The sequence below is a fragment of the Aureobasidium melanogenum genome, assembly GCF_000721775.1.
Source record: "Aureobasidium melanogenum CBS 110374 unplaced genomic scaffold scaffold_18, whole genome shotgun sequence".
Classification (NCBI taxonomy): domain Eukaryota; kingdom Fungi; phylum Ascomycota; class Dothideomycetes; order Dothideales; family Saccotheciaceae; genus Aureobasidium; species Aureobasidium melanogenum.
Genome location: NW_024470070.1, coordinates 1 through 17363, shown reverse-complemented (window position 1 = coordinate 17363; position 17363 = coordinate 1). Strand labels below are relative to the sequence as shown.

Below are 17363 nucleotides of genomic sequence, written 5' to 3'. Positions count from 1 at the left end.
GGTATCGAAATTCCTCGTTGCAACCTTGGTTGAGTTGAAAGCATCGATGAAACAGCGCAAACTAAGTGCCACTCGCGCCGCCCGCAAAGTGGATGGACATTTTGGTAAGGAGGAGAGCCCAAATATAGAGGACATACCATTCATCATCAACCATACAACCAGAATCTCTTGTTTTAGATGTATGGCAGCACATTGTCACACTTCCATGGTTCAAAGGTCAAAATTCACATTGTCACAAAGGCTGTCAAAGACTCCGCAAGGCGGGGCACCGCTTGAATGCGGCTCAACTCAAAAAGAGCTCAGGGCAAGGCAAAGAAAGTTTGACACCTCGGTCGACGCTGACCGCTATCGGTCCTGCTACGAAGAGGCGAGCAGAGCTCTAGGTAGATGAAAGACAGGCAATTCGACCGCATTAAGAGTCAGAGGCAAATAGCAGAGCCTGTGTTACCTAAAAATTGGTATGATAACAAGCGTGAACTGTCATAAAATGGACAAACCTCAGCGAAGCTAGGACAACACGGCAGTTGTGGGCGGATCGCTTGCAATAATTCGGTACTTGTCATTTCACGCCATGGAGGGGCATATCTATCTTGAAGGAGGGTCTTTGTGACTTTCTCCTTCTCTGATCACATAGCCGAGTCACATTTTGCAATCATGGTCAGACTTCCCTTCCACGCCGAGCACATTGGCTCTCTTCTCCGTCCTGCCGACCTCCAGGAGGCCAAGACCAAGGCTGCCAACAAGCAGCTCTCAGATGCTGAGCTCGAGGCCGCTGAGCACAAGGCCATCACCCACATTGTCAAGCGTCAGCAAGATGAGGGTGTCCGTCCCATCTGCTCAGGCGAGTACGACCGCAAGGTTTACTTTGGTGGTTTCTTCGAGGAGCTTGATGGCTTCGAGGAGGTTGAGGATGCTCCCTGGGACCTCTACAGACTTTCTGCTCCCCCAATTGCTGCCCTGAAGAAGGCTGGCCTCAAGTACCCCATGACTGTTGTCTGCAACGGCAAGATTGCCTACAAGCACAGCCCTTACCTCAAGAAGTGGGAGTACCTCAAGTCGCAGGTCCCCGAGTCGCAGTGGGCCGACTGCAAGTTCACCATGCCTCCCGCTCCTTACTTCCATCTTCGTCTTGCTCCCGGCAAGTGCTACCCCAAGGAGGTCTACCCCACCGATGCCGCCTTCTTCGCCGACCTGGCCGAGTGCTACAAGAAGGAGTTCAAGGCCCTTCACGACGCTGGCCTCAAGAGCGTCCAGATTGACGACCCCACTCTTGCCTACTTCTGCTCCAAGGACATGCTCGAGGGTCTCAAGGCCGATGGTGTCGACCCTGACGAGCTCTTCGAGCTGTACTGCAAGGCTCACAACGACTGCCTCGAGGGTCGTCCTGAGGGACTCCACGTCGGTCTCCACATCTGCAGAGGTAAGCTAGACCATCATAAACAGTAGTAAGCAGTATGCTGATCTCGTGCAGGCAACTTCTCCAAGTCGATGCACTTCTCCCAGGGCTCGTACGAGCAGATCGCCGAGAGATTCTTCAAGACCCTCAACTACGACACCTTCTACCTCGAGTACGATGATGCCCGCAGCGGTGGCTTCGAGCCCCTCCGCTTCCTCCCCAAGAACAAGAACGTCGTTCTCGGTGTTGTCAGCACCAAGGTCGCCGACCTCGAGGATGCCAAAGAGATGAAGGACAAGGTCCTCGAGGCCGCCGACATCATTGCCAAGGGCCAGGGCGTCAGCCGCGAGCAGGCCATGGAGTGCATCGGTATTTCCCCTCAGTGCGGTTTCGCCAGCACTGGTGTTGGTGCCGAGGCCATGACCGAGGACAAGATGTTCGCCAAGCTCGCCCTTGTCAAGAAGGTCGCTAACGAGCTCTGGCCCGACCGTGCCTAAGTGCTAGATTAGCACTGGCAAGTGTGGGGGAGAGAAGTACGATTGGGATTTGATGAAGCTCTAACGAAGGATTCATGCATGGCGTCAAAGGATATTCAACATTTTGGGGGCTATGCGTTTACGTTTACTACGAGTCTTACCGGGTGTCAACCAGCCGGAAGAGAAGGACATTGGAGATGATACATTGATTGGATCAGAAAAGTTGGCCTTGGGGGGTTGGGAGCCACAATTGCATACAAAAGGAACAAAGATACAGACACATGAAAAGCACATGACAGCTCGTGAGAGCAGACGTCATATCACTCGAGCAAACTATTGTCCATATGAAGATAACGAGGTCTTTGCGCGTCCATAGGATCATGTGGGTTGTCTATGCAAAGTCAATGGATGACGAGGAGGGGTTGCAGCGCGCCGCTGGATCATCAAGGTTCGATTTCAACGACAGACAACGAACGTCGTCCCAACAATGTCGTCGTGTGAGGGGTTTCGCAAGCAATACCGATTGCACTTGAATTGTGCACTGAATGCAAGCGAGCCCTGCATATGGTCAAGGTTCAGATGCACAACAGATCAGGGGAAAAGACAATTTGCTGCAAGCTGCGGGATGGGAGGGAAAAAGCAAAAAAGCAGCCAGTCAAAGTGGTACGAGGTTGTGGATGAGAGGAACATCTCGAACGGTCATGGAAGCAAGCACAGATGTTGGGTCAATCTAGCTCTGAAGGTCTTCACGACCGACCCGCAAAAAGCAGCAACAGCATACTAACGTCCATACGTGACAAGTACAAGCCTGGCGGTCAAGGATGACGGGCGTAGGGAATGGAGACGCGAGAGCCACGCCCGTGTCCCCAGACCAATCTACCGGCGGCGGCGGGTGCTTGCAGTCAATAGGCAGAGGAAGGCCGAAGGTCGGGGCAAGTAGGAAGAATGCCAATGCCAAGGACGAGCAGGAGAGATCAGCAGAGTGCCGGCGCTGTTGAGGCGCTTCATCACGCTTGAGCCTTGCCAAAGGGGCTTGCCTCAGCTTGTGGGGACGCGATCGACCATGTTTATGGAATTCGCCGTCGGACAAAATGCACGCAGGACGAGCAAGGATTGGCGACTGGGGCAGCTGGCATGGAGTCAGGATGCACAATGGGAACCCAAGGGCAGGGCACGAGGTTTATGTACAGGTGAGAATGATCAGATAGCGAGGGAGCAGCAAACCCCATGGATAAATGTTGGGAAGGTTCGAATGGTCAGCGACTCAGCCAGATGAGATGAAACGCAAGATTTGCCCGAGGTTAGGGTGATCGGGCTTTGGAAGTTCTCGCCTTCAGGGTCGTCGCTTCTAGCGCGTGGGCGACAAGAGCTTGGGGACAACTGACAATTTTTCTGACCGCACAACCCAACCACAGACGTGTCGATTAAAACCCCACCTCCTCCTGTCCTTCTCTTGCAACCTGTTCGCTCATTCGTTCTGCCATCCTCCCATAGGCTACAGGCTTCTACTTGTTTGTGGTTCCTTCCTCAACAAGTCTTGTTGCTCCCACCTCTCCCTCTCCCCACCTGACACGGCAATTCGCTTTTTGCTCGGCTTGTCCTGTCTCTGCCTCTCCTTATTCCTACCAATTCACCCAATTGAGCTTTTGCTCACTCGTCTCTCACTCTCACAATGGCTTCCACCACTGCTCTTCCCGCCCAGAGGCTCCCCGTCCAGCGCTCTGCCACCGACTACTCGGTTGCCAGTTCGTCTGCTCCCTCGCAGGTCGTCTCTCCTGCAGACTCTCCTCGCAACTCTCCCTCGACCACCTCGCTGTCCTCGATGGGCTCTGTCGACGAGGAGGGCCTCAAGAACCAGCGCGGTACTCTGATCGATACCTATGGCAACGAGTTCAAGATCCCCGACTACACCATCAAGCAGATTCGTGATGCTATTCCTGCTCACTGCTTCGAGCGCTCTGCTGCCACCGGCTACTACTACATCCTCCGCGACATTGCCTGCATTGCTACCACCTTCACCCTCGCATACAACTTTGTCACTCCCGAGTACATTCCCTCGACCCCTGTCAGAGCTGGCCTCTGGGCTCTCTACACCGTCCTCCAGGGCTTGTTCGGCACTGGTCTCTGGGTCATTGCCCACGAGTGTGGTCACCAGGCCTTCTCTGATTCCAAGACCATCAACGACACTACTGGCTGGATCCTTCACTCTGCTCTTCTCGTTCCTTACTTCTCATGGAAGATTTCTCACGGCAAGCACCACAAGGCCACCGGTAACATGGAGCGTGACATGGTCTTCCTCCCCAAGACCCGTGAGGTTTATGCTTCCAGAGTTGGCCACGCTATTCACGAGATCTCTGAGCTGATGGAGGAGACCCCTATCGCTACCGCCACCCACATGGTCCTCCAGCAGCTTTTCGGCTGGCCTCTTTACCTCATCACCAACGTCACTGGCCACAACAACCACCACAAGCAGACCGAGGGCAAGGGTGAGGGCAAGCGCAACGGCTGGTTCAGCGGTGTCAACCACTTCAATCCCTCCAGCCCTCTGTACGAGCGCAAGGACGAGAAGCTGATCCTTCTGTCTGACGTCGGTCTCGCCCTGACCTGCACTGCTCTCTACTTCATCTACCAGAACTTCGGCTTCCAGAACCTTCTCGTCTGGTACCTCATTCCTTACCTCTGGGTCAACCACTGGCTCGTTGCCATCACCTACCTCCAGCACACCGACCCCTCGCTTCCTCACTACGATGCCAACACCTGGACCTTCACTCGTGGAGCTGCTGCCACCATCGACCGCGAGTTCGGTTTCATCGGCCGCAACCTTCTTCACGGTATCATCGAGACCCACGTCCTCCACCACTACATCTCTACCATTCCCTTCTACCACGCTGACGAGGCCACCGAGGCTATCAAGCCCATCATGGGTCAGCACTACCGCAGCGATGTCAGAGACGGCCCCATTGGCTTCCTCAAGGCCATGTACAACAGCGCCAGATGGTGCCAGTGGGTTGAGCCTTCTGAGGGTGCTCAGGGCGAGGGCAAGGGTGTTCTTTTCTTCAGAAACCACAACGGACTTGGTGTTCCTCCTTCCAAGCTGCCTGCCCCTGGCGCCACCAAGCCTGGCATGACCCTTGGCGGTGACAGCGACAACGAGTAGATGATTGGCTTGTACAGAAAGATTTGACTATTGCGATTTTGCGTTCAGCATGTTTTCATCGACGCCTTATATTCTTCCAGACACAACACCGGGGTCAAACAGCGAAGCAGCGACAACGCTGCCTTTGCTCTTAAGGGATAGAGCTACTACACCAAGCTGCCCAAAGCCACGCGCCGCTTCCATTGACGTCTCTACGACCAGTTCTTCGTTAATGTTATCGATCTCTTTCCCTGGGAGTAAGCGTCAAAAAGTCCTGGGCAGTTCAGGTAGTGGCATATAAACATAATTTAGATGGGCTAAGACGTTGAATGCTGTCATAGGTGGCAGACTCGGATAGACCATTGTTCTGTCGTTCTTGGAAATTACGATATACTAAAAGTCGATTCACTTCACTCCAACTAAATGTTCAGTTCCATGTGATCTGTGTCATGCTCGCTCAAGCTGCAGAGTTCGAATATGACTGTAGAAGTGCAGTCTTTGTGATTTCACATGAAAGCCTCATTGAACGCCTTTGGGTATCTTCCAATGAACAGTAAAAGTACAATAGATGACATGCTCAATTCTTCTCAGTCACCTCGTCGGGATCTCTCCAGAAAGCCTTCTTGACAGGTTCAGTCCTCAAGTCCCAGATCTTTTCCGAGCTGCCCCTCTCAGCCTTGTTCTGTTCATCCCTCGCCTTGTAAAACTCCTTGATTCGCTCTTCGCGCTCGCGATCAGGTAACGTCTTGATTCGCATGCAGAACCAAAAGGCGTTCCAGTTGTCAGAGCAGCTGCGCAGCTCACCATAGCGGTAAATGTCGTTGAACTTGCCGCCTAGCGATTGGCAGTAGAAGGCTTGATCAAAGGCTTGACGGCAGGACATTTGGCGTGGGTACAAGGCGTCGGGGGAGATGTCGATGGGAGCGTCGGAATCTGATTGTTGCTCGATTGAGCCTGAGGGAGAGGGTACGTAGTGTGTGGGAGTCTCTTTTGGCGCTGGCGTTACATGTTGGATCTTTGGTGGTGTAGCCACAGGTTGTGGTGCTGGGTTTGTGGGTATCGTTGTTGTCGTCGAGGGTTTCTCGAAAGAAGCGAATAGTGCCTCGAAATCGCTGTCTGGTGAAGCCTTCTTGGGAGTTTCTCTCTGTATTGTTGAAACTGGTGTCGGTGTCTGCGTTGTTCCTGTGGGAGCAGACTCGGTAGCGGGAGCCGCTGTTGAATCTGATGACCACCACCAACCCATGATGTGCTGTGAATGTGTTTGTAGAAGAAAAAAAGTCGTGGATCTTCGAAGCACTCCCGTCCGCTGCGTTTCAGGAAAGTCCGCTCGAAACAAGCCACACGTGACGTCGTTGCTCTCTTCCAACTTCTGTACTTACCTCCTCCAAGTTTGCTACCAGATATTCTCTTCTACTTCTAGTTGGCCTTCTGCTAGTTTGTTCATTCTTATCATCTGGACATATTGGATATCAACTTGGAAAACGAGACCATGGGCTCGTAATGCTGCCAACTCAACATATATTAACCCGCCAGCTGATGCGCCCTGGCTTGCCCAGGGTGTATCGTGTGGCATGTGCTCAAGGACTCCGCTACAACTCCTTTGAAGCTGGAGAAAACAAGACTGGTCATATCAGTGTCGATTCCAAGGAAGGCGTGTTATTCTTCAACAGTGAGTCTCTGTCAGCTTCCAACATCAACAATGAAACACATATCTAAGTAACATTTTCCAGACCTCTACCCTCTTAGACTGCAATGGCTTCTACGTTTACCGCTTTTGAGCGCCGAGAGGTTATTCTCGACCCTGACTGGAGGCGACAGGTCTATGGGAGCTGTAGACCCTAAGAAAGTCATCAAGAGAGCACAAGAAGCCACTCCCGACAAGCCAGTTCAGGCCAGTGTACTTGAAGTGCTGCCCAGAGTGAAGGAGGGCGGTGCTTTCGTCAAGTTCACGTATGAATCTGGCTCGACGCTAGCCGATGTTGAAGCTGCCGTCAAGAAACATCTCCAAGATCATCAGGTCAGACCTTGGTGGGCGCCTATAACTAATGTCCGCGCAAATTTGGTCAAGGGCAAGCCTTGGGTTGAGGACTTGTACCGCTTGCCCAGCCAGCGTCTGAGGATCGAGTTCTTGCCTACTGCACCTGGCGGTGAGGTTGCCGAACTGTCTCAAGAACAGCTATATGCTTTCTTCAGACCTTATGGAAAACTGGCAGATATCGTCTCTCAGCCTTCTGACTCGAAAGTTCTACCCAAATTTGCCAACATCGACTTTGTGACCGTGAGGAAAGCCGTTATGGCCAAGGTGAATTTCTCTATCAACAATACCGTAAAGGCGATACTAACTGGCTCCAGAATTGTTTGCATGGCTATGTTGTTTCTGAAGAAGAAGGAGGTGGTAAATTAGGAACAGTGTTCCGGATCAGTTACGAGAAGAGGCAAAGAGCAAAGTGGTTCATTGACTGGCTTACGAGCCATCCTAGGATAGTCATCCCAGCTATCGCCGCTCTCGTTGCCGGTATTACTGTCGCAGTCTTCGATCCTATCCGTACCGCGTTCATCAAGGGACACATTACTCGCACGCTTCATCTCGAAGACAACAGAGTCTATCGCTGGTTCAAGAAACAAGCAAGTGAACTCCTCGATGTTGTGCGTCTTAGATCAAACACTCCCGATGAAGCTGGAATGGAAGCTATCTGGGAAGATCAGAAAGGAAATATCGATCAAATCAGAACCTGGCTCATGGAAACTACGGATACATTTATCGTGGTTCAGGGACCGCGTGGGTCGGGAAAGCGAGAGTTGGTCGTTGACCAAGCCCTGAAGGACCGCAGGAATAAGTTAATTGTCGACTGTAAACCCATCCAGGAAGCGCGTGGAGACTCGGGTACTATCAATGCTACAGCGGCAGAAGTCGGCTATAGACCGGTGTTTTCATGGATGAACTCAATCAGCGGACTTATTGATCTCGCAGCCCAAGGAGCAACTGGTGTCAAAACCGGGTTTTCTGAAACCTTGGACTCTCAACTCAACAAGATCTTTACGAACACGCAAACTGCTTTGAAGCAGATTGCTCTTGACGGAAGAAAGAGAGATGACAGAGATGCCAATCTTAGCGATGACGAATATCTTGAAGCACACCCTGAGAGAAGACCCGTCGTTGTCATTGACAATTTCCTGCACAAGAGCCAGGAAGGCACCGTGGTCTACGACAAGATTGCTGAATGGTAAGTGAAGGTCTTTCGATGGTTCAAGCCAAAAGCTGACTTCAACAGGGCTGCTCGTATCACTACTTCTAATATTGCCCACGTTATCTTCTTGACCCACGACGTTTCTTTCAGCAAGTCGCTATCTAAAGCCCTGCCAGACCGCGTTTTCCGACAAATCAGTCTTTCTGATACTAGCATCGAGGTCGCCAAGCGCTTTGTTATCAACCACATTGACTTCGAAGCTGAAGACGCAGAAGCTGGTATCAAGCAGCTGACTCCTTCTCAACGTCGCAAAGACCTTGGAGAGCTTGACAGTGTCCTTCCTGCCCTGGGTGGTCGTCTCACAGACCTTGAATTCTTGGCTAGAAGAATCAAGGCTGGAGAGACACCACGCAAGGCCGTCCGCGAGATTGTTGAGCAATCTGCTAGCGAAATCCTGAAAATGTTCGTGCTGGGCCAGGAAGATGGTGGTCGTCAATGGACTCCCCAACAAGCCTGGCTGCTCATCAAGCAGCTCGCCAAGGATCAGAGCATACGCTACAATGAGATCTTGCTGTCAGACTCTTACAAGACTGGTGGCGAGAAGGCACTTGCGGCCCTCGAACAAGCTGAACTCATTGCTATTCAATCCTACAACGGCCGTCCATATGCCATCAAGCCCGGTCGTCCAGTCTATCAGCCTGCGTTCGAGAAGTTGACTGAGGATAAGGTCCTGCAGTCACGTATGGACCTCGCAGTCTTGGCAGAGGGTATCAAGGCTGAATCGCAGAGTATCGACAAGTATGAGCAAGAATTGCGCCTCTTGGGTGAGTTGCCGAGACAACCGGCAGAGTTGACGAGCCGTGTCAACTATCTCTTGTCTAAGATCATGGCTAGTCAAGCCAAGGTCGAGGCTTACGAGAAGCAGAGTGGAGAGCTCAAGAAGATCTTGACTTCGGAATACTAGGATGTGTGTAGGAAAGGGGACAACGTTGGAGGATGATATGTGATCCCGTCTCAGTCTTTGTAACCATAGTTAAGTCTGATTCATCTCATCTTCAAATCATTGTTTCGCCTGTACACATAGACATTCGTTGTTATGCGAGGCAAAACTGTTTCGTTCTTTGTTTCAGTCAGATGCTCGAGCTCCTGATGGTTGCTTTCACTTGCGGATCAGCATCATCAGACCTTCATATAGCTAGTTCCGCCAGCGCCATCAACAATCACATGGTCTGGCTGGTTAGTATAGCAGAGTAGCTTGCTAACCACAAGTCTTGGCAGTCATTCACGACAACTAAAACACCAACAACGCCTACACCCAGTGCTCGAGTTCGAATCTTCTCATCAGCCAAAACTTTCACCACTTCAATCAAAAGTTAGTCGTCATTGGTCTCTTGATGGACGCGCCCCTGTGGAAAGGTGGTCTGGTCACTATCAGAGGCTGGAGGAGAAGTGAGGGAGAACTTGGGGAGGAGAAGTGAGGAGAGGAGAGGAAGGAACTTGAGGTGAGTCACCAAATCCCCAACCCAGTCAGACTTGTGATTGTTTTTTGTTCTTGGATCATTGGTGCACTGGGTTGGAGATCGTGATTGAATTTCATTGAGCAGCAGAGCAGATATGAGCTTTAGAAACGCCAGCACCAGCGAATATCCCACCGCCATCGATCGACCATAGAGACATCCTCCTGGCGTCTTTGCGCTCTTGGGTTACGGACACGAGCTTTGTGATCGCGCTGCTTGAATTGATAGAGTCTTGTCCTGGTCCTGCTTCTAACTCGATGTTGTCGTTTCTTTGGCCAAATCGCCACCACTTGGAGTGATCATGGCGTTGTGACATGGACTGACGGTGTGTGTTTCTTCGCGAGCAGGTGCGTAACGTGATAGCGCGCAGGCTGGGTAGGGACGCGCAGATGATGCCGACGTTTACTTCCATGCTTGACAAAAAGGCCGCGGGACCATTGTGTTTGCTCACATCTGCGTGGGTTGCAATAACGTACAAAGGTGCCAGTCTAGCAATCGAAACTACACATACGCTGTCCACGATCGTTAGCATGTCTCTGCATTCTGTGTGGTTGAGTAGTGGTTTCACTTACAAGCCTCCGAGCGCAAAGACGGCTATCAAGCCTGCTTTTTGGCGATAAGGTAAATTGAGGCCTTTGAGAAAGATAATAGGTATGCTAAGAAGTATGAAGTCGGTTACAATGCTGACCGCCGCATCGCTGAACCACTTTGCTTCAAAGTTCATGCACTTGCCGTCGCCGATACCATCCCAGAAGTAGTGGACTGGCGTGCAGAGAAGTAAGGATCCGAGAACCGACCATGTTCCTTTTCGAATTGTATCAGCACACTCTATTTCTATCGTGGTCTGGGGTGCTGCAGTGTGCTTACCGAATGCGGCGACGAAGACCAGCATTCCGATGATGAATCTGTGTATTGCCTTCTCTTTGAACAGTCGCATGTACTGTAACAGGATCGAGAGCTTGGTCAAGGTCAATCCGGCGAGATATGTAGGGATTGCTTTGTATAGTGTCTATCGAATGTGTTAGCATGACCAAATCAGCCTTGTTCAGAACACGGCTCGTACCTTTCGCAGATTCACAATATTATCCTCTGAGAGCATACTTTGGGGCAGGCCTTGACCATTTTGGACCTCTGAGTATTGTCAACATTGGTTACCTCTAAGTGCTGTCTGAGAATACGTACCAGCGAGTACAAGTACTGCTTGTGTGATTGAGAAGCACTGTTTCTATGTCAGCAATGAGCACACGGCAGGTTAGTTGTCCAAGACCTACAAATGCTGCTGTAATGACCCAGTCTTCAGGGCCATGATTCCGTGTCACGATCACTCGAGTAAAGAGTCGCAATGATAGGATGATGAATGCCAGTCCAAGGAAGACAAAAACAATGACGACCTGTGTGGTACCTTGTCGTCCACCCCATGAAGCCATGAGCAGATTGTTATTTGAGCGTAGAAGATTGCAAGAAGTGATGGTGATCAATGTAGAGATACGTAGAGAGTGTTTGTACTTCGGGACCAGGCCGCACCATGTCTGCCGGCTGCATGGCAGTTGAGGCGCGCCGTGTTCTATTATAACGAAGAACGAATATGTATCATACAGACGGAAAGCGGCGAAGGGACGTTGAATCTCCAAGCCATTGAAAGATGTCATTCGGTTAGTCCGCTGGGATAAAACCTCTTATAAGTTACTTGGCTGAAGTACCAAATCTCAAAGGAAGGAACGATGCAACATGACAAGAGAAAGTACGCCTGGGCTGTCTTGGACCACTTTCCCTTCAGCAACATTACGATCTTGGCTGTTACGATGGAAGGTCACAATCCAGAAACTAGCAGCAGACCGTTATTTCTCTTGCTTACCATTTGACTCAGAATTCCCCATGAAAAACGAGAAAAGCAGATACAACGGTACCTGTCGAACGGACATGTTCGGCAGTGCCGAATCTCAAACTCAAATCGCCCTCAGCTTAAGAATATGTTATCTACTCTGTATTCAGCACGCATAGTGATCATCTCGTGTAGTTATGGTCTTCTTGTGTTTTCTACATTGTGCCGTGATGCAAGATCGACTGAGAGACGTTGATAGAAGGATGGATGTCTATTGCAAAATTGATGGGAATCTCGCTTCGAGACAAGCACGAAGGATGACCCTCTGCGACGTCAATCCGTACTTGAGGTAATTCGGTACAGGTCCCGACCACACAAAGGGTCTTGGTAACGGTGAGTTGACGCGTGTGACACGCAGAAAAAGAGAAAGCTGATGGATGTCTCGCCGATGTTTTCATGTGATGCCGCAGACTATCATCGCAAGGCAGGCTCCCTGTCGCAGCTACTTGCTTCGAAACACGACCGTAGCGGCTTGTCATAGCCAAGCCTCTCACCAGAAAGATCAAACAAGTAAGAGTTAATTGTGGACCCAATTGCTATAAAAACCTTGACAGATGCCATCCCACCCAAGAATAACATCGCATCCGCACCCGGGTCCCAGGTGATTTCTGACAGATGGTCCTCCACTTTGAATCAATACGACCGCCGCCCCAACAATATCAGAGTTTTCCTTGGCAGGAAGAGGAAGGAGCAGGGCAACGTAAGGATATTGTGAGAATCATTCGGACCGGATCAGAGTTGCACCATCCTCACGAATCGCAACCTCAAAGGTCGGGTCGGCTGGATGGAGCTGCATCGTGTAGTTGACATGAGGTCCTTCGTTGGTGGATTCGGTGATCTCGTCACTCGAAGCAGTATAGAGCATGAAAACTTCATCCTCCAAGCCGTGGACGCGATTTTGTACTGATCGTGCTGCAAGCTCCTGGATGTAGTCTTCGGCGAGGAATTTGCAGAGGTCGCCATCCTTCACAAGAGACAGATGAAGATGACCGACTGGTTGTGGAGGTTGGCTGTGTAAGTCGATGGGCATACGTGTTCTATCACCCAGCGATCTTAAGACCTTGTGGGAGATCACTGCCACTTGCACGTAGCTAAAAGGGAAGAAAGGTAGGAAATTGCTGATACGTCCGGCTACGGCAGGCTGCGAGGAATTTCAGCAAAAGCGCAACGCTCTTGTCGATGTTTTTGTAGATCCATTGTAAGTACATGATTGTGGCTACAAGCAGAAGAATGTTGGAGGGGTCCTTCGCTTGGGGATCAGCTGCGTAGTCTAGAAGAAGCTCCATGATATCGAGAGCGTTCCACTTCGCTGCATGGAAAATCACTGAATGCTCGGCATGGATAGGATCTGTTATCTGCCACTCAACAGTCTCACGTGAGTAACTTTGTAGGTAGTCCTTGATTTCATCTTTGGAACATCATTTCTCAATAGCTGCGGCAAGAGTCTTGGGGCTGAAGGGTTGGATGGTGCAACTCGAGAGAGTGTGCTTAGGTAACTCGAAAGCATCTAGGCACAGGAACTTCGGCAGTTCTGTTGTTGGTAACATGTTTGGATCCTGGCGAGAAAGATGAAGGTAGAGAATGTGCAATAAACACCGGTTTATATATCTATCATTGCTCATCTGGTGAAGCCTGCAAGTTAAAGATTTCTGACAATTGGGCCCAGCAACACAATAAACCGCACTGTCTGTAGACAAACACAGCGTCATGTAATAATTCATTGCATTAACATAAATCGAGCTTTGACCGAGACAATGAAACTACGATTGCTGAGAGCGGGCCTTGGAATGAGCTTTTCGACAACACCAATCAAGACTTTGCATGATGTGTAGTGTCTAAGACAGCGCAAGGAGACACTTACCGAAGCTCAAAGGCGTACTGCATGACTTTCGAAAACAAGACAAGACCATCACGGGCGCAATCTCGTGAGAACATGTGTTTCGAATGTGGTAGGATTGGCGTCGGAGCCATGACAGATGAGGTCTTTTCAATTGTTGTCTGGTCTGAGTTGTGTCACAACTCTTCTTCCATCGTGATGTGCTCCTACGCTGCTGTTTTTTGTCACTCAAAATTGTACATTGTTCTTCACCTCTTTTGTGATGGACTTCAAAGGCGCTTTTCGCGCGCAAATAAATTTCTAGAGCGTGCATGTTCAACGATCGCTTGCTCCATCCAATCCCAGGTTTCTCATCCTCTCTGCATTGAGCCCACTGAACTCTCTTCGACGTCTCTCCCTTTCTTCTGCGTCCGGACTGTTCGTGGTTGGTGGCGTTGCAACTTGCATTGGAGATTCCGCGTACTTTGGCATACGCTGTTGAAGACCACCAGCAGCGCCTTTGATTGAGAAGCCTTCCGCATTGGAGCAATCTTCACTGCCTGCTTGCATATCTTCTTCGTGCATGTCTCCAGCTGGCGGGGGTGGAGGAGGCGGAGGCGCAGGCGCAGATACCCTGGCCTTCTTGCCTTGTGGGTCGTCTTCATGTGCGGCTCCTTCCATCGAGCTTTCCTCATTTCGTGCTCGCTTCAGATTCGCCGAACTCAGTGATGCATCAACATCGGCAACGTCATCAACAACCGCGTCCTTGGGCGAGTCGACCTGCATGGCATCCGTACTTGGTTGATTCGAGCTTTGTCCCTTGCGTTGGTCATGCTCTTTCTTCTTGACAACAGCTCTCTCGAAGAAATCTGTTACAAATTTCTTGACAGCCTTCTCTTGTTTGGGGTCGATCTTGTTTGGATCAGTGACACGGTTGTTCTTGAAGTCCGAGTTGACAAGCTTCTTCGAGCATTCTTTAGCAAATCGCTTGATATCATCTCTGTCAAGTTTGCCCTTGTACTTGTTTGCGACGTGAATGACAGATGGGAAGAGCTGTATGAATGTCAGTCACAAAGTTCGAGCCTCGTAGGAAATCATAACGTACGGTGTTTTCATATATCCTCTTCTGCTTCTCTTCAGGCAGTGAACGCCATTTCTCATCAGATTTGACCTTGGTCGGTGTCTCGGTCGGCGTCGCAGTAGCCGAAGGCTTGTCAGTACTGGGTGTTTCCTTCTTATTGACAATGCCTTGGATCAGATCTTCAAGCTTCTGTGCTTCGGTCAAGACTCTAGGTGGCGGCGGCGGAGGTGCGTTCACTGCCGGTTGCATTGGCGGTGTCCATTGAACATTGCCATCACCATCGTAGTAGTAACGTGTGCCGTTCTTGTCAAAGGCGACATACCAACCGGGCGGCAGTTCGACAGGAGGCGGGGCTCGGGGCCTGAAAGGGGGCCGAGGACCACCATGGAAGAAGCCACCACCTCTATGCCCACCTCCGCGCGGGCCCGAAGGAGTTGCCCTAGATGGTCCTTTAGGCCCTTTTGGTGCTTCGACCGACCTCGAACGTGATCGAGATCGACTTCGCTCACGGTTCTTCCGATCAGGGCGGTCCAATCTCTTTTCTTGTTGCACTGCGTTGGGACCCCTCTTCACACGTGGAATACGATAAGCGATGACCAGCTTGCTCCACTCATCATAGATTTTTGCCGCTTGCGACTTGACTCGTTCATCTTCATGCTCGAGCAGACCTTCGACAGTGACATCGATCTTGGAGTCAACGATCTTGTTGCGAGTTAATCGAGGAATCTTGTTAAGAATGTCCAGAATCTGCAACAGGATGTTTGTGTCGTCGGCGTAGGTCTTGAGAAGTTTGTTGAGGATGACATAGCCATGCATCTTGGCCACTTTGAACTGCACGTTCTCGTTCTCGCAGTTTTGTATACGGTTGAGAAGTTTGACGATGATCCATTTTTCCTGAGTCTTGTATATTTCTCCCATGACGACCTTGACATCTGCTGGACCAAGCTGCTTGAGTTCGATGCTGTCAATGTACTCTTCATCGTCCTCAGAAGCCTTCTTCTTGCGCGGCTTCTTGGTGTGAGCGGCATTCTCCCAGTCTTCGTTTCCGAAAATACCAAGTGCCTTTTGGATGGTTGATGAAAGCTGAATTCCACGATCGTCGGTCTGCGTCTTGCCACCAATGAATCCGGAACAATTTGGCTCTCCGCAATAACAGGGTTGAGGGTCGGCTCCGTAGCGGTCGACGTTGTAGTTGAAGGTAAGTTCTTCTCCAGCTTCGATTTGACGCTCGGCGAAAATCCCCATGCGGAGTCGGTCCCCTACAACCCATTTGTCGACATAACAGTTCGGATTGCACGAATGATTGCAGAATCGGCCGAGGTTTCCCTTTTTGGTCGCATCGACAAACTCGCTCTTGGCCAGCGACATGAAGTAAAAGTGCTTGATGCCTTCCTGGTCGTATTGGTGCATGCGGCGCCTGAAAGCAGGCTCCGAGATGACCTCGCCAATATATTCGAAGATAAAGTCATTTGGCTTGAGGTCTTTGTTGGTACGTAGACCGAAGCCTTTCTTTTCTGTCTTTATGACCGAAACATCGGCGTACACCTTGCGCTGAAAGCGCTGGTTCTGGCAGCCATCTCCGCAGCCGCAATCCCCGGGGCACTCCATCTTGGTGGCCCGGTTAATGCAGTCCGAGTCTTCGCCGCAGGCATTGTTGGATTGTGTTCGCGCATCTGTGACTAGTCAGCTCATGGCCACGAGGGCAAGCTTCAGAGTACAACATACCCCATTCTTCGACACAGTCGCATTCAAGCGCCTGTTCAGTAGTGCCAAGATGCCTTGCGCCGTACGTGCAATCGAGCAGAACATCAAAGGTTGAAGTGGCTTCATCAGTGGCGTCAGGCAAATCATTGAATAATTGTCGAGGTCCAGTGATGATTTTTTGCGACATGGTGCGGGACAGCTTTGGGGCTTTGCCGGGCTCAAGCTTGATGCTGAGATCGCCACCTATGGTTTCTTCACGCTCGCCCTTTACAGCTGGTGACTGTGCAGCGCTCGGCTGTTTTGACGAGGGAGTTTCCTTCTTGACTCTGCGAGGCGTGTCTCTTTCTGATGCCAGTCGCGCCTGCATGTCTTCGATGCCTGAAGAAGACTCATGCGTCGCTGCCGCGCCCTCGGTTGTGTCAACTGCTATGTCCATCTCTTCTACCTCTGTTGTGAGGCTCTTGCCCCTGCTATCTCGTGAGCCAGGCATGTCGGCGATGTGATCTGGCAGAACCGGACGCTGCGCAGAGTGAGAAGGCCGCGGCGGTTGATGAACGGACAGATTTTAGAGAGCCCCAGATTCGTCGACACTATTGAGACCAAGACGCATCCCGATGGCCGACGGCGCTGTGAGAAGAAAAAGCGAAGTGCAAGGGCTACGTTTGGCGAAATGAAGAATGGCGCGTGGGCTGTTGGCGGCGTGGAGTCTCTGAGAGGCAGAAACGTGCTCAACGCATGTGGCAAGCTCTCGACGGTATAAGTAGAATCGCAGGAAGCAGGCGATTGGGCTCGTATAATGACCTCGTGCAAAATGAACGTTTCTCTGAATCTCATTTAGGTCCTGCTCTAGGTACTTGACAACCACTTTCACATACGTTGACTACAACAGGAAGGAGCACCCTACAACAGTCTATCCATTAACCTCTGTCACCTGTAGAGACTCTGCCTGTGCAATGATTGAGTTGGAGGAGCTGGATATGTTTTGTCGCGAGTGACGACAGGGATGGTGAGAGAAGGATGAAGGCCATCTTGATCTGGAACCGGTTCGTCGAAGGCTTGGCACTGATTGTAATTGCCAAAGGAACTTGATTTTTTAGACTACTGGCGCACGGCACGGTTATATACTAAATCCGCCAAGCAATGGCTTACTCCGGCTTCGCAATAACA

General features: G+C 50.8%; 7 protein-coding genes across 7 annotated transcripts; 3 read left to right on the top strand and 4 right to left on the bottom strand.

The window, feature by feature from the left end:
- Positions 1-654: 654 nt before the first annotated feature.
- Positions 655-1893, top strand: M437DRAFT_53493 (UROD/MetE-like protein; the record flags this gene model as incomplete). Its single annotated transcript, XM_041022533.1, has 2 exons — positions 655-1420; positions 1472-1893. The coding sequence occupies 2 exons, from the start codon at positions 655-657 to the stop codon at positions 1891-1893; spliced, it is 1188 nt and encodes a 395-aa protein (XP_040877659.1).
- Positions 1894-3544: 1651 nt separating this feature from the next.
- Positions 3545-5029, top strand: M437DRAFT_86354 (putative delta-12 desaturase; the record flags this gene model as incomplete). Its single annotated transcript, XM_041028438.1, has 1 exon — positions 3545-5029. The coding sequence occupies one exon, from the start codon at positions 3545-3547 to the stop codon at positions 5027-5029; it is 1485 nt and encodes a 494-aa protein (XP_040877658.1).
- A 610-nt stretch (positions 5030-5639) lies between these two features.
- On the bottom strand, positions 5640-5900 carry M437DRAFT_12616 (uncharacterized protein; the record flags this gene model as incomplete). Its single annotated transcript, XM_041018665.1, has 1 exon — positions 5640-5900. A coding segment is annotated over one exon (261 nt), but the record flags the coding sequence as incomplete, so codon positions are not given.
- Positions 5901-6544: 644 nt separating this feature from the next.
- On the top strand, positions 6545-9160 carry M437DRAFT_53694 (uncharacterized protein; the record flags this gene model as incomplete). Its single annotated transcript, XM_041022571.1, has 4 exons — positions 6545-6677; positions 6739-7310; positions 7361-8232; positions 8281-9160. The coding sequence occupies 4 exons, from the start codon at positions 6545-6547 to the stop codon at positions 9158-9160; spliced, it is 2457 nt and encodes an 818-aa protein (XP_040877656.1).
- Positions 9161-10077: 917 nt separating this feature from the next.
- M437DRAFT_27966 (uncharacterized protein) lies at positions 10078-11125 on the bottom strand (the record flags this gene model as incomplete). The annotated part of the gene is made up of 5 exons (XM_041019127.1): positions 10078-10225; positions 10286-10517; positions 10581-10722; positions 10777-10844; positions 10960-11125. Coding segments are annotated over 5 exons (756 nt in total), but the record flags the coding sequence as incomplete, so codon positions are not given.
- A 1188-nt stretch (positions 11126-12313) lies between these two features.
- M437DRAFT_67815 (uncharacterized protein) lies at positions 12314-13003 on the bottom strand (the record flags this gene model as incomplete). Its single annotated transcript, XM_041025003.1, has 2 exons — positions 12314-12736; positions 12971-13003. The coding sequence occupies 2 exons, from the start codon at positions 13001-13003 to the stop codon at positions 12314-12316; spliced, it is 456 nt and encodes a 151-aa protein (XP_040877654.1).
- Positions 13004-13972: 969 nt separating this feature from the next.
- M437DRAFT_29338 (uncharacterized protein) lies at positions 13973-16407 on the bottom strand (the record flags this gene model as incomplete). The annotated part of the gene is made up of 3 exons (XM_041019160.1): positions 13973-14464; positions 14517-16165; positions 16218-16407. Coding segments are annotated over 3 exons (2331 nt in total), but the record flags the coding sequence as incomplete, so codon positions are not given.
- Positions 16408-17363: the final 956 nt, after the last annotated feature.